At 36.6% G+C, this 16,430-nt stretch overlaps 1 protein-coding gene across 2 annotated transcripts in view; it reads left to right on the top strand.

The window, feature by feature from the left end:
• LOC103062393 (sodium channel protein type 1 subunit alpha) overlaps nucleotides 1-15,500 on the top strand; it is a 63,107-nt gene extending 47,607 nt beyond the window's left edge. For both annotated transcript variants that reach the window (XM_088145189.1, XM_088145190.1), the window contains 6 exons: nucleotides 2,414-2,695; nucleotides 4,774-4,827; nucleotides 5,089-5,226; nucleotides 9,303-9,407; nucleotides 9,620-9,890; nucleotides 14,326-15,500. In XM_088145189.1, coding sequence (XP_088001315.1) covers nucleotides 2,414-2,695; nucleotides 4,774-4,827; nucleotides 5,089-5,226; nucleotides 9,303-9,407; nucleotides 9,620-9,890; nucleotides 14,326-15,500 — 2,025 coding nt within the window. The remainder of the gene's footprint in view (nucleotides 1-2,413; nucleotides 2,696-4,773; nucleotides 4,828-5,088; nucleotides 5,227-9,302; nucleotides 9,408-9,619; nucleotides 9,891-14,325) is intronic.
• The last annotated feature ends 930 nt before the right edge of the window (nucleotides 15,501-16,430 follow it).

Raw genomic sequence — 16,430 nt, 5'->3', positions numbered from 1 at the left:
TGGCAGCGCTGCCCCTTATGTAATGCAGTCCAGATGGCAATCATTGCTGCTATCTTCATGGTCTCTTAAGAACTGCAAATAGTATCCATGGACAGAACATGCTGCCTCTTCTATTTTTCAAGGCAGAAAAACAAAAATACAGTTCAGCTGAGAAGGGTTTGGAGTAAGAAAGGACTGTGTATTTTTGACTATGTAGAGAAGAATCGGGGAATACTTCCACAGCTCCTTCGCTAAATGCTTACAAATCTAATATTTCACATTCACAATGATGAACTGTGTGAGATGGAGGGAGCACAGTATTTCCCAACAGTGCTACGTCCAATATGACAGTGACTGAACAAGATCTGCCTGAAGCATTTTGCTTGCTGTAGCCCCATTCCATGAAAAACACCAAGTATACTTGCAGTTGAATTTTGTTTCAACATGGGTAGCATCCTTCACTGCAGCTGAAGGACGCAGGGAAGGTTCAGTGTTGCAAAGCAGGTCACCTGGCAAATATGGTCCTATCTATTCTTTATCCCTCAACATCTGCTGACTGAGGTGGCCAGCAAATTGGTGCTCATGAAGGAATCCAGTTCTTCTGAATCCTGTTCTTCTAAAATTTCTTGTATTGTGAGATACTATCTTATTACAATTTTTAACATGACTCTTCACAAATCACAAATAGAACCAATTCTGATGTTTAAAAAGAGTTATGTATGAGTCTATTGCCTTACAAAAGCAGGACAGAATAGACATAGAAGTCTGCACTTTTGCTGGTGTTCTTGTTTGCTAATAAAAACAATTTTATAAACAGATCAACTCCTCTGTTAGGAAGTGTTTTAATTGTAATAGTCTTTATTATGGTCACTGACCAGAATTCCTCAAGTTAATAAAATAATTTACATAATTAAACTGTTTTGATTTCAAATAAAATAAAAGTTATAGCTCGGTACTGTAGCTGAGGTGATCAGAACATGCCGAGTTTTACAGATGGTATAACAAAATTTAGCCACATCCAAAGAAATGAAATCATACTAGTCTGATGAAAGTCACTGTACTGTACATAAATATATCAAAATTGTCTAGGTATTTCACCAAATAGGGAGTTATCCATATAGAAGACCCAGTAAACAGGGCATGAACTGTGGATAGATCCTTCTGAACAAGGTCACAATCTTAGCTTGTAAGAACTTTTTTATATTTGCCTTCCGGAACTGCCCTTGAGAGGACATTGAAATGTGCTAATGTTAGTGCTTTTCTGAATTTAGGGAAAGGGATTTCACAATTAAAGCACTCTTTGAATGTGATGTTTAATATACTATTTAATATAGAAAACAGTCTATTGCATGCTTCAATATTTACGTAATTTCTCTTCCCTCCTCCCGCCCCCCGCCCCAATACAACCCTGCAGCAGCTTTGGTTAGGACATCTAACCAGGGATCTCCAAAGGTGCCATGTTTTTTATGGAAGGAGCTTTGATCCACCAGAGGCTCCACAAAAACAAAAGATCCACTGATTCTCTCTACCCAGTAGAGCAGCTCCATGGGAATAGATCTTCAGGGAACTTGAGAACAAGGAGACAAACAGCAAAAGTCATTCCCTTTTCCTTAGGGACCAAATGTACCATAGACCCATATTTCTACTATGATTCTGCTCATGGGGTCTTAATATTCACCTCCTTATGTTTCTTGATAGCATTCATCCCCAATCTTTTTAAAATAAATTTTCATAGGTATTATAATTAAGGAATTAGGTAATATCTTATGCTGTACTTCAGTGTTTCTGGATTCTTCAGTCATACCCCTATATTGATTTATGAATTTTTCATCTCTTTATTTTTTCACAAAATGTTTAATTAAAATAGATTTATTTGCTTAATAAAGACTGGAGCTTGAAATAACCTATGTGATTACTTAGATAAGCACATGTTGCAAATGTGTCTGGCTTTCTTATGCAAAGAAATTAATCTTTGTAATAAAAATGCATGGTTAAGTTCACTCCTTGAAATATGCTAATTTTGATTTGACTTACTTAATATTCTTGATATTTCTGGTTTTAATTTTGGAGAAAGAATACATTCATTTTTGTTTATAATAACTAATTTATTTTCTTGTAGTTTAGTTTTCATATTATTTTCTATGAAATTTTTACATCTATTTCTTTTTTTATAGATATCAACAGTCTTCATAATACTATTAGCACTATTAGTGTTTTTGTTTTAATCTAGATAGTTTGGTTTTCTCATCTTTTGTCTTGCTGAATATATGAAAGTTATTTTAAAACATTGCTCTGTTAAACTTAAAATAGTGCTTGGTCTTTTAGAACTTGCTTTAATTTTAAAAGGTAGTCAATTATGCATTCAGGCAACAGAATAATTAATTTTGCACCCATTCTTACACTGTTTTCTTTTCCTCCCGTATTTGTGTACTAGGTGGTTGTGAATGCCCTTCTTGGAGCAATTCCATCCATCATGAACGTGCTTCTTGTTTGTCTTATATTCTGGCTGATTTTCAGCATAATGGGAGTAAACTTGTTTGCTGGCAAATTCTACTACTGTGTTAATACCACAACTGGCGACATGTTCCGAATTGATGAAGTTGCCAATAAGACTGAGTGTGAGAATCTCATACATGCAAATGAAACTGCCAGATGGAAAAATGTGAAAGTTAACTTTGATAATGTAGGATTTGGGTATCTTTCTTTACTGCAAGTAGTAAGTGAAAATTCTTTAAAGGCTTCTTGTTTATTTAGTGCATAGCAAAAAGTTAGTTTGATCAAATAAGGCATGTATATTTTGATCAGACACAATGGTTCCTGGAATATAAGTTCCCCTTTGATTGTGTTTAAGCTTACTGGATGTTCCATGGGGAAGTCAAGTCATTTTAGTTCATTTGATGGACTTCTGCCTCCCCTCTTTAGACAGTCATGTGCTTTCCATCCCTGCTTCAAAATGTGATAAGCCAGCACAGCTAAATTTGGGATGGACTTCCTGCTCATTCAGCTGGGTTGGCCCTGTACTTTTGTCTACAAGACTAGTTGTGCCAATACAACTGATTGGTATAATTTAGCAAGTTTTAACCAATATGCCAGGTTATGTCTACCTGTTAGAGAGGTTGAAAATATATATATATATAATCCAATTTTATATCTCCTTTTCAGTGTGAGTAATACCAGGATCTTAATAAGGGTTCTATGCTGTGATCATGAAAATAGCAGCAGTAACAGTAAGGCGAGATACTAGTCCATCACAGCATCTTACGATGATCTGGAAAAACAATCATATTATTTATTTGACTAATAGTAGCTAAACTTTCCCAATTCCATTATTTTTATCTGAATGTTTTTCTCAAGCAATTATCATGCCAATGCTAGGCAATTTAGAACACCAGCAGTCTAGCCATATCCACAGGAACTTGTCACTTTTATCATTCTGACGAAAGCAACCTTGCACTGCAAACTCTGCCTCTTTGGGGGGTCTGCATGACATCACACTGCATGCAGAAAAAGGGCAGAATTTGCACTACAAAGTTGCAACACTGCTGGTATCATTCTGATCTCCCTTGGTGCCCCCCCCCCACACCCCATCCTCAGAGCCTGCTGAGACAGTTGCAGCTTCACTTAGATACAGACATTTTATCTGTAATAGAGAGGGAAGTAAAGTCCAGATGTAGGTCACAATTTACTGGAATTCTTCAATAATTTGCAGTAGATCAGCAAGGATTTCCAGTTTACAGTGTTTGAAAGTGTAGTGATGAAAGGCTTGCTTTTCTTTTAACTTGTTCATGCTGCAAGATAAGACCTTAAAAGAATCTACTTTAAATTTCCTTGTCTAATAAAATGAGGTCCTTTCCTAGTAATGTCTTTATAATTTTTTTCAGTATCAAGAGAAAACCTTTTTGTTCATCCAGACTTTTCAAATAATTTCTGAAGTCCAAACGTCTTCGTTTAAAACCTTTCTTGCTAATGAGTGTGGTTTCTGTTGCTATATTACACTGTGCTTTTAATCCTTATTTGTTCAGTTGTTCAGAGAACTTTATCTTAGGGAACTGCATACAAATATTTTCAGTTAACAAACAGATAATGTGGTAAGGTGTCCTATTTCCCCATTTTCAGATATACATACTTTGTATCTAAGCTTTGTATAATTAGTATACCCAAACATTGGGTTTTAAATGATATTTGATCCTGACTTATCTAAAAGTGGTAAGTCTCCAGCAATGGAAGACAATGGAATCATTCATTTTTATTTTTATTTGGGACCAAATTCAGGTGAAGTGAAATTCAGTGTAATAAACCTAGTTGTAGGGCAGGGAACTCTAGCCATATCCTTGGCCTGTGATGATTTCCCTGAAAACTGTGGAGAGGAGGGCAGACATGAGGACATGTTCCTTTCCTCTTCCAGGGGTATAAAAGAAAAAGAAAAATTATTTTATTTTCTCTGAATTTCTGCATGGGTCAGGAATATGGTTGGAGACTGGAGAATGGGCCTTAAATATGTTCCTTTAGGACTTTGTATGGTTAACATTCTTAGAGCTTAGGCTGGAAGATGCTAATCGTACACAACCTATGACCCCTTGAATCCTATGCATACTTAACTTCATTGAACAATATGAAATTTCTATGAGAGAACACACCTTATCCAGTTCATTAAAAGCAAAATTTTAAACTCATCTCATTTGTTGTGTTAGTATATATAAAAATATTTCTGTTGGAATATTCTGTCGTTGATAGAAATTAAGATGGATAAAATTGATTGCCATCATTTATATGTTTAAATATTTTTGGATACAGGCCACATTTAAAGGATGGATGGATATTATGTATGCAGCAGTTGATTCAAGAAAAGTAAGTCCTTTGGATTTTTCGGGTGATGTAAAATCACTAGAATGTTGTTTATCTGTTAGCAACACATGAACAGAAAATTTGGTAACATTAAATAATGCCTTTATGTATATAAATAATGCCCTGATGTTATAATATGAGGAATTCCGTGATAATTACTATAAAGATATAGCCCTTGTGAATATATTTTAAATTAATGCTAACTTGTATGTTTTCAGTAAATATGTTTTTTCTGATTTTGCTCTCATGTTACTTATTTTGTAGGTACTTGAACAGCCTAAGTATGAAGATAACCTTTATATGTATATTTACTTTGTCATCTTTATCATCTTTGGATCATTTTTTACCCTGAATCTATTTATTGGTGTCATCATAGATAACTTCAATCAACAAAAAAAGAAGATAAGTATTTATATATATCATTTTTAAAGCCAGAGTTATGACCTATGTGAATTGATAACTCAGACTTATAAGTAAGTGAAGAGACCTACAAATATACAAAACCCTGAAGAGTATGAAAGGAAAAGAGTTTTTCTTTGCAAAACCCCAAAGAATATAAATAGCAGCATTTGAATTCAACTTTTGAATATTCAGTTGTATCCCGTCCCTTTCTCTCACACTGGAGGCTTTAATGTTTATCATAGCGTCTATCAATATTATTCATACCTGAACATTATCCACACATCTCCCTCCTACCCCATCCCATTTTAAATCATAGGATTAATTTACACTAAATATTAATTTATTAAATTAAAAATAATCCAACCATTCTCTTTGAATCTGCTTTTTATCAATGTTAAAATGAGAAGGAACTGTGTGACTGGTCTCAGACATAATTTGTTTACAGAAATGGTAAACCGATATCAGAACATCTGTAATTCTCTTCCTTGGCTTGCATTAGTCAGAGCGGAAACATGTCACTTGCAAACATGCCAGGGCATCCGTCACTTCCAAAACCATTCCTGCAACTTCTTCATATTAAATTAAGATACCCTTTAATAGTTTGAAAACCTTTCACATTTGTGCAGAATGCAGAATTCTTACAAGATGTTATTCAAGAATGCAAAATGTTCTCCAAGAATCAGTGTGAGCTTGTCAATTCTATTGCAAAATTTGGAGCAATGGTTGGTCTATCATGCAATGATGCAACTGGTCTGAAATGGTTGTCAATCATGAGCTTAAGAATCCATAATCAAACTAATTATCTTGATTGCTGTCATTGTATATAAGAATCATGTGCTAATGAGATCTTTTGGAATGTATGACAGAAAATTCACATACTGGCAAAGTGAGTTCTTCAACTTAATCAAACAAATTGTAACATTTCATCATTCTGTTCTGGCAGTAGAAATAATAGCTTTTATTTTGGACTCAAATTTGCAGCTGCTCCTAGCTTAACTTTGTTGTTCATAACTTAAGTATTTAGGAAGAGGAATTCCTCAGCTGCTCAAATGTTTGAATAAGACTTTTGTTCACTTCAGAAGTCTTGAGGAAACATGACAATTAGGGTCCGCATTAGCGCAGATGTGTAGTATTAGATATTTGGGAAACTGTGTAGTTTTTTCAAATGCTAACTTCGGAATACATTTTGTTAGAATTTAGAGTGGCATAAGATCTATGCTGAAAATCATGGCTGAGATAGACTGATGTGGTTTGTTTCTCCTAAGGCCAGTAGAAAAGCGGCCTTGGAGGGAAAAATCATTTGATACAGCAGTGAAACCCAAGAATCTTTGGAAGGGGAAGAGTTGCTGTCTGAAGTGCTGATAATTTACATAATATATAGCAGAGCTGACTTTCCCTCCATTCTGAGTAGGCACTTTCCTTTCTCTATCATGTGATAAAGAAAGAGAGGCCGTGCTCTGAGCCCAGAGGAATCTGTGAAAGCTAGAGAGTTTTTTCTGGAGTTTGTATGCAAGATCTAAGAATGGATTTTTGAGGCACATCTTCAGTTCAGTATGTTTCATGCAGTAACAGAGACCAAAATTAAACACCCCAAGAAGTACAGGATAATCAAAAGCAAAAAAGGAGAAGGCGCCCATCTTTCCCCCAATCACTCTTATCTCAATGCTATTATTTTAGCATAGCTTTAAACCTGGGCATAGAACCAGCTGATCTTTCAGACTGCTCAGTCCTAAACAATCACTAAAGATCTTTCCTCCTGAGCTTCCTCACTGATCTATACTTGTGCATCTAGAACTCTCTCTTTCCCTGTTTGGGACTATTTTGGGGATTCTCAGAATTTTGATGACTTTGTTTGACCTGAGAGCTTTCCAAAAATTGTTTGTAACTTTTGAATGCTTCCCTAAGTTTCTAGAAACTCTAGCAAGCTTTTGGGGACCTTCCATAATGCCAATCTTGTTCTCTAGACCTTGGTTTCCTCTTGGATCCCAGGTCCAGGCATCTCCGGCCCCCAGCATGCCTTGCTTTGGAATTCTCATGTTCATCCTTCTTGTCTTTCTAGATATTCATTGCCAATACTTTGCTTTTTCTAGAATTGATCTGAACTTTGCCACTTGTTCTCTAAATAATCTGTCTCCAGGTCACCTTGACTGTCAGCTTCTGTTTCTTGCCTGCACAGCTTTCATGTGAGCAGCTTGTCTGAGTCTGCAGTCCTTATCTAACCTATTCTTACTTAGACTTAGGTCCATCTGTACTGTACAGTTAATTGGACATTGATTGCCATCTTGAGTTATATATAAAAAAGGATAAAATGTTGTTGGAGAGCAAACGTACTTAATACTCCTGCCTCCTATTTCCCCACAACAACAACCCTGTGAGGTGGGTTGGACAGAGAGAGAGTGACCAGCCCAAAGTCACCCAGCCAGCTTTCATACCTAAGGGAGGCTTAGAATTCCCTGGTTTCTGGTCTCCTGGTTTCTAGGCCACCACCTTAACTTCTATACCAAACTGGCTCTCAGTTACAATCATGCTGAATTATATTCATTGTTTCAGTAAAAAAATTTTTACAGAGTTCGGTTGCCACATAGATACCCAACTTTCCTCCTTTCTCATCTGGTCTTAGTACTGCCCTATGCTTATATGTAATTTAACCCCATTAATGTTCAATGCTTTGGCTTGGTTTTTTTCTGTGTTTCAAGAGAGGCAGAACATTTAGTATAGCAGAGGCCTAGCAAGTTGGCATAACATTACCGATTACATATGCCTAAATGATGTACTATTATAAGGCATTTCACTCCTCCTCCCATCTGTCTGGTCAGTTGTAATAAGAGCTCCTATCAGAGTAGTCCTTAGAGAGATTTCCCAGGACTCTGCTACAACAACAGCCCCTGTTTGCTTGTAGCGAGAGTCAGAGCTTTGGGGCCCAGCTGTAGATGCTAAATTGACCAGTGGTTGGAGATGCTGGGAGTTATAGTTCAACAATGTAAGGTTGTGTGTTCACCCATCCCTTCTCAACACCAGACGTTAAGATGTTCTTCTGCACAGATTTCTGATGATGACCGTTCATTCATAATTGCGTAGGCCTGTTCAAGTCTGCGTTAATGTGCTTTTGTCCCATCCATGAGGCAGGAGGAAAGTATCCTGATAGAAAAGTGCTGACCTCACACCCTACATTTACCATGCCATGGCTCAGTATACACTATAATGTGGGAAGTTTCAGGGCAACAACTGGCAGAATCCCCACCATCCTTCCCTTTTCCACCCAGCATCTTCTTAACAACAACAGCAACACTAATATGAATTACAGGAACCCATATGTGCAATTTCACACTGGACTGATAGAAGTTTTTGGATGCTTTAATTCTATGTAACAATGGGAATGTCAACTTCCTGGAAGACCTGCAATTTGGTCTTACATGAGGTCAGTGTTCTTGGCCATTTACCTCTGCTCCCCCAAAAGAAAAAAATAGCTGTGCAAGAGCTGTAACTGCAGCACAAATGGCTATGGAGGCATAGAGCTCAGTGGCCAGATGGGAGAAGATGGCCCACACCAGACCTACTGAGCAATTATCACTGACTTCTGAAGGTTCTTTCCCCATGAGCTATAGAAAGTCCTCGTGGGTGGCCTTATGTTGTGGTACTACATTCATGTTGACTTAAAGCTGGCCTTGGGCTGCTTCTGGAAACAAGATAAAAGTTGTCTTTAAATATTACAAGAAAATACTGCCATAAGTTGTAGATTTCTCTCCCTTTCCCCTTATTTCCACCTATGAACACTGTGATTCTCCTTTTCTCTAAATATTTCTTACACATTAGCCTCTAAATAAAATATTTAATAATACCTACTGAAATGAGCTAGTTATTTAAGTAAAATTATTATTCAACAAGCTGTGAAAATAAACTGAAGTTTTAACACAACACCTTTTTTTTAATATGGTTAGAACAGTGTAGCATTTTCATTATAAAAATAAATTAGGCCCAATGTTTATTTTTAGTTTGTAATATTCTATAAATGCTTTTACATTTAAGGGCTATATATGAGAATATGATTGTAACCAATTTTCATCTCATGCCATTACTTTGGAGGTCAAGACATCTTTATGACAGAAGAACAGAAAAAGTACTACAATGCAATGAAAAAATTGGGGTCTAAAAAGCCTCAAAAACCTATACCTAGGCCAGGGGTAAGTAATATTATCCAATCTATTCACATCCAAAAAATAATTTTGATTTAAGCTAATGGGTGGAGAAGAGAAGGGAGAGTGGGCTATTTAAAGTTTGTTTTCTGAATTCTCATACTGTGTATTTATTAGCTACTTGGTTTAATCAAATTCTAATTAAACAAACATGCCCACCATCATTTCCATTGACTACTGTTTCTTCTTCTGTACTTCAGAACAAGTATCAAGGCATGGTGTTTGATTTTGTGACCAGACAAGTATTTGACATCAGTATTATGATTCTTATCTGCCTTAATATGATCACCATGATGGTAGAAACAGATGATCAGAGTAAACAAACAGAAGATATTCTCTACCGCATTAATTTGATATTTATTGTCCTTTTCACTGGAGAATGTGTCCTCAAATTAATTTCCTTGCGCTATTATTATTTCACAATTGGATGGAACATTTTTGACTTTGTGGTTGTCATCCTTTCCATTGTAGGTAAGAACTATTACAAACAAATTTAAATCATCTCACGTTTAGCTTTATTTCTTATTCAATTTCCAATCAATACATTTCCTATATAATTTATTCTTGTGGAACATTGATGCCTGTTATTTGAGTGTATTTCATATAATTTGTAGAAAAAGGTTAATCATGATGCCTTAGGCAATGCAATCTTATTTCATTCCAGGATGCAAATTCAAGACAGGCTATTAGATCTCGAATTATCAGATCTCAATCACCCTTTTCCCACAACATGTTTAACCCAGTCAGCTGCCAACCCAGCCAAATCTTCTTACCAGAGGTTTTAGCAGCACACAATCATACTAACTGGGTCAGAAGTCACAATCTGGGAATACGAGGTTCCCACCCACTTTATTCAAGAAGTGTCTATTTGTCAGGCCTCACCCACACCATTAATCAAATTCAAAAGCTAACAGGCAGAGCTTCGGGAACTCGGCTCTGATAAGATCATTGGTATAGCTAATAGAAGGAAACATAATAGAACAGAAAACCAGCAACTGCTGACTGTACCCCTTAAGACAGATAGATAGATAGATAGATAGATAGATAGATAGATAGATAGATAGATAGATAGATAGATAGATAGATAGATAGATAGATAGATAGATAGATAGATCTATCTATCTATCTATCTATCTATCTATCTATCTATCTATCTATCCATCCATCCATCCATCCATCCATCCATCCATCCATCCATCCATCTATCTATCTATCTATCTATCTATCTATCATCTATCTCAGTCTGCAGCTTCAAATCTTACATCTTTTTCCCTCCTGTGTGTCCTAATGGACTAAGACCAGTGAGAGGATTGACTGACAGATGTGTATAATTCCTGTAATGGATCTGTTGGCCTCAGGATCTTTCCATCTAACCTTGGTCGTTCTGGCTCTCACACTGGTGTCCCATGAGGCCTTGTACCAGGAGAATACACTCATTATATCACACTAACCCCCTAAGTGTGTTGTGAGATCTGAGCTTCACTTCAAAAATTATAACTAAAGCATGGTAGGGAGACCTTTCATGTTGGCCGAATACCTTACCAATATTTTGTTCCCAACACACAAAAGAGTTTTGACATTAGCTAGACTCATAGTCTTACCTTAGCAATTTTGAAAGGGAGATTCAGTGGCACACCTGTACAAGATCATTTATGTCCACGTGCCTTGGAGGAACTTAAATCAATAAAAGCCCAGATCTTTTGTTGCCCCTTTTATTTAAATTGCCACAAATATTTAATCATGCCTCTTATAACAACCAGGCACAGCAAAACAGGTGCCTGCCTTATTCTTCCTCCCTTACAAAGATACTCCAGAGATAATGGCCAGAAGAGTAGCTAAATTCTGCTCAATCACCATTGCTGTTCATTATGAGATAGTTAATTTTCCCTGTTTACTATCTCATAGTCCTTGAGGGCTGAATTTTAAAATTGTCATTTTATGCTAGCATCTGTATCACGGTCACTGACCAGCATTTTATACAATTTTTGGGAGAGGTTACAAGACTCAAATTAAAATGCATAAACATTTTCTAGAAGATTAATAGAGGTTAATAAAATAGTTCAGACTACTGAACAATACAAATACAAAAAATAAAATATTAACAAATCTAAATACTTAAAGCTAATTAAATTATAAAACTACTTTGTATATAAAATACTAACATCTTAATATATTAATTTATTAAACTACTGAGTATGTGTGTGTGTATATATACACTATGTATATATCTCCCCACACACACATACTCACTCAGTAATTTAATAGATCAGTATGTTAGGATATTAGTATTTTATTCCCAATAAAATAATTATATAAAACAATTCATAATGAACATAAATTCATTAACTAACAATGTCATTTAATATTGTAGAATCATGATTTTACAATAATAAATAACATTTATAGTTAATGAATTCATATTCATTTATTTATGTCTGTCTTCCTAGCACTAACAGTCTAGCATTTTAGCCACCAAAGAAACATTTTAGCCATATTTAAAAATTAAGTATGTTATTGCTTTTGTTGTTGTTTTTTTTAATTTGTTCAATTGCGTCCAATTCTCAGAGACTACCTGAACAAGTCCCTGCAGTTTTCTTGATCAGGTTTTTCAGAATTGGCTTGCTCATTCCTCCTTCCTAGGGCTGAGAGCCAGCTGGCTTTGTGCCTAGACGGAACTAGAACTCACTGTTTCCTAGTTTCTAACCTGATGCCTTAATCACTATACCGAACTGGCTCCCAGGTGTTTTTTTGTTTTTGTTTTTAGTAATAGGTAATTTATTTAATAGTTTTAGTAATTTAATAAATTACTTCTATGTATCATAGAATTTTAATGTCCTATTTTATTTTTATAAGGTCCCCATCTTTCAATGTCAAATTCTCTTAAAATTGTACTCAATTTTGGCCACTGACCAAAACAATAAAATTAACTAACCAACTATTTCATGAAAGCCAGATCTAGAATTAGCTTAACCCTGATCCAGTCTAAAGCTAAATCTAAGTACCCATTCAGTATGCAGTAGCTTATCTGGGCTTAATAGGTATTGAATTTATATTGCCGCCCATCTCACTTGCGCGTGACTCTGGGCAGCATACAAATTTAAAACAAAAACTAAACAATCATCATAATTTACATTGGTGACTTGATATCCAGATCTCTAGATGCATTCTAGCAATTTCGCATATGCATAGATTTTTATTATCTATCTTATTATTTATCTTTATCAAACAAATAAAGATACAGGCATACCTCACAGAAGACAAATAACTGTAATACTGTACATATACAGATATGCATGTCATAGCGTACAATGGCATCAGACAAGTAGCAAGGGAGAATCAATAGCATGTTCTCTGATTGCCTATATCGAATGCAACATCTATGTAAATAATATCAATTAACAATTATCAAACCGATCCTTGGGTTAACATTTAGGCAGCAGTATAAAACTTAGCTATGTTCCAATCTGTCAAGAGTAAACAGCTATAAGATTCATCAGGGGGGCAATGAGTAGGTGTCATGATAGTACAAACAAAGCAAGAGAATGTGATTTACTATTTGGACTTCCCCCATTCCACAAGGACAAAGTTGCTCCCTTGGCAGAATGTAACGAAACCTTCCCTGTTGCATTGCTGAGTGGGGAAACTGTTGAAATGTACCACTGGGAATGTTTTATGTCAGGGTTTTTCAAACTGTGTAAGGAGAAAAAAAATTCACTCGAACATAGTCTTGCATTAATTGGGGCAAAACCATATACCTTGATAGCTGCAGATCCATAATATCTTCCTCTAGAGTGGGGGGAAAAAATGAGGTTACCCATAAAGTTTGGGAATTAGCTGTAGCAAACTTAGCATGGGCCTTCTAGAAGCCTGTAGCCCAAAAAACAACCTTCCAGATATTTGTAGATTTTTATTTGGTCAAGATTATTTCAACAAATTTGACATTTGTGAGAGTCAAGTCTTTTGACAAACATAATTTTGGGTGTCCTAAAGTTAATATTCAGATGCTCTTGGCTACAATAGGAAGCATAAAACTGAAGATTCTCCTCATCCCTGTGAATGTCTGAATCTACAACAATGTCATCAATAACTACTAGCATTACTTTTGGTTTTCTGGTCAACAGAGAAGGTGGCAACCATCATGTAGCTGCTTATGCAGATAGCTCCCCCACCCTTACTTTAACCCTTTCTCTTATAATTTGATTTCATTTTTACTAACTGTTGTTTTTTCTGTTTTATGCATCAGCTCCTGTTTTATCTGCTTGTTTTGTTAGCTTTATTTGTTCTAATATACATTCATATGTACATTGGCAGTACTGAAGAGGAAAAGAAGAAATGTCAGTGTACAAGTCTACATTCTTGATTTCTGCAAAGCAATGAAAACGTAATTCTCTCTTTGTGAGCAAAGGAACTGATAAAATAGCAGGCAAAGTAGATGAATTACACTTTTTCCAGTTTTTAAATAAATATGATGTTCTAGCATTTTCATGTACATGTTAAATACTGTAGCGCAAAAGACAAGATACAGTTTGGTAGTACCCCACAGGCCAAATCCCAATGGGAGAGCAGAAGTTTGTCAGTATTACTTTTGAAACTGGATTTAGGCTACCCTAGGCCAGAGCCTTCCAAATCCCAACCCCAAACTGAAACTAGATAATCCAGAAGAATGCTTTGGTCAATAGTCTCAAATATCCTTGAGATGATCCAGGACTAAGGAGCACAATCACTTGTCCATCCTTCTACCAAGGCAGTTATCAAGGAGACCAAGCTTGTTTCTATCCCCAAACCAAACTGGAATCCAAATTTTTGTAAATTTAAATCAGTTTCTGCAGGGACTTTCTGATAAGAGAAGGTAAGGTTTTGATGCTGACAAACAATTTCCCTGACTCCTTTGTTTAATTTTTAACAGGTATGTTTTTGGCAGAGATCATTGAGAAATACTTTGTGTCCCCCACCCTGTTCAGAGTGATCCGACTTGCCAGGATAGGTCGAATCCTGCGTCTAATCAAGGGGGCAAAAGGGATCCGCACCCTGCTTTTTGCCTTGATGATGTCTCTTCCGGCCTTGTTTAACATTGGTCTCCTCCTTTTCCTGGTCATGTTCATCTACGCTATCTTTGGAATGTCCAACTTTGCCTATGTGAAGAGAGAAGTTGGCATTGATGACATGTTCAACTTTGAAACTTTTGGCAACAGCATGATCTGCCTTTTCCAAATTACCACCTCTGCTGGCTGGGATGGTTTGCTAGCACCTATCCTGAACAGTGGGCCTCCAGACTGTGACCCTAAAAAAGACCACCCGGGAAGCTCAGTCAAGGGAGACTGTGGCAATCCTTCCGTTGGGATTTTCTTCTTTGTCAGCTACATTATCATCTCCTTTTTAGTTGTAGTAAACATGTACATTGCTGTCATTTTGGAAAACTTTGGTGTGGCAACTGAAGAAAGTGCTGAGCCTTTGAGCGAGGATGATTTTGAGATGTTTTATGAGGTCTGGGAAAAGTTTGACCCAGATGCTACTCAGTTTATGGAATTTGAAAAACTTTCAGAATTTGCAGCTGCTCTGGAGCCTCCTCTTCACTTACCCAAACCAAACAAGGTTCAGCTTATTGCAATGGACCTGCCCATGGTGAGTGGTGACAGGATTCACTGCCTCGATATATTGTTTGCTTTTACCAAACGTGTCCTGGGGGAGAGTGGAGAGATGGACGCTCTCCGCATTCAGATGGAAGACCGCTTTATGCAGTCAAATCCATCCAAAGCCTCCTATGAGCCCATCACAACTACCTTAAAAAGGAAACAAGAGGAGCTATCAGCTATCATTATCCAACGGGCTTTCAGACGTTATCGTCTGAGACAAACAGTAAAGCAAGCTTCATTTTTATATAATAAAAATAAAATTGAAGGAGGGGCTAGTCAACGTATTAAAGACGAATTCCTCGTTGACAAGTTGAATGAAAACTCTTATACCGAAAAAACAGACATGACCATGTCAACAGCTATCTGTCCACCATCCTATGATCGTGTAACCAAGCCAGTTGAAGAAAAACATGAAAAAGAAGGCAAAGATGTACAAAAGAAAAAATAAGAATCTATGCGATTGGGGGACCAATTGTTTACAGCCTGTGTGAGTAATGTAGTTGTGTCAATAGAACTCCTCCAGGTGGTCTATGCCAAACAGACAGTTTTTACAAATATACTGTATTCCTAAGGTCAGTGCCTCTAACAAGACAGCAACCCCTTATCATCAAAATATGACTGTAAAATGTGGAAAGAATGACAGGAGGTTACTGTTTTCATTACCAGCTGACACTGCTGAAGAGGAGAGAGAAATGGCTAATTAGACTGTAGGGACCAGTAAAAGGAATTGAGGAAGAAAAAACTAACTTTTTTTTGGTGTGTGCGTGTGTATGTGTGTGTGTGCGTGTGTGTTAAGCATACAACTCTTAGTACAGTCAATGTATCTACTGTTTGCATTTCAACTGCCATATTTGTCATCTTTTTACAAAATCTGGGTTGGTGGATTCACTTTTTTCTTTGTTTCTATTCACACATTGTGACTATTTTTGTAAATGGGGTTTATGTTGGGGAAGGGGGTAAGTAGTAAATTACCAGTATGAGGACCAGGCGTTCTATGCTATGACTCTCTTATATGCACACCAAAATGATTTGCATGGAGGCATGCTGCACTTCTCAATCATGCATGGGGGAAAAGCATTCAGTTAGGAAGAGCAACAGGTTTTCAACAACTCTGTTAACGCTGAAGGAATGTTCTGTGTTGAGGTGCTTAATCAACGTATTCCTGTTCCATTACATCCAGACAAGGCTTTAAATGACTCTAAACCCCTTTCTAGTCCCAAACAGATGGATTATTTTTGCACAGACAATTAAATCTCAAAAGAACTGGAGTCAGAAATTACTGGTTTTATGTCTTGGTCGTTTGTCTTGCCTTGTGTGGTGTCACTTACATCAGTGTGACCTCCAGCCATCCTCTCCACGACACCAGTCCTGAACAGAC

Source organism: Python bivittatus, unplaced genomic scaffold (genome assembly GCF_059951505.1).
Source record: "Python bivittatus isolate LINGU-HERP-01145 unplaced genomic scaffold, Pbiv_v1 ctg000480_np1212, whole genome shotgun sequence".
In the NCBI taxonomy this organism is placed as follows: Eukaryota; Metazoa; Chordata; class Lepidosauria; order Squamata; family Pythonidae; genus Python; species Python bivittatus.
Note: the sequence above shows the minus strand (reverse complement) of the source record. Positions and strands in the feature narration are given on the sequence as shown.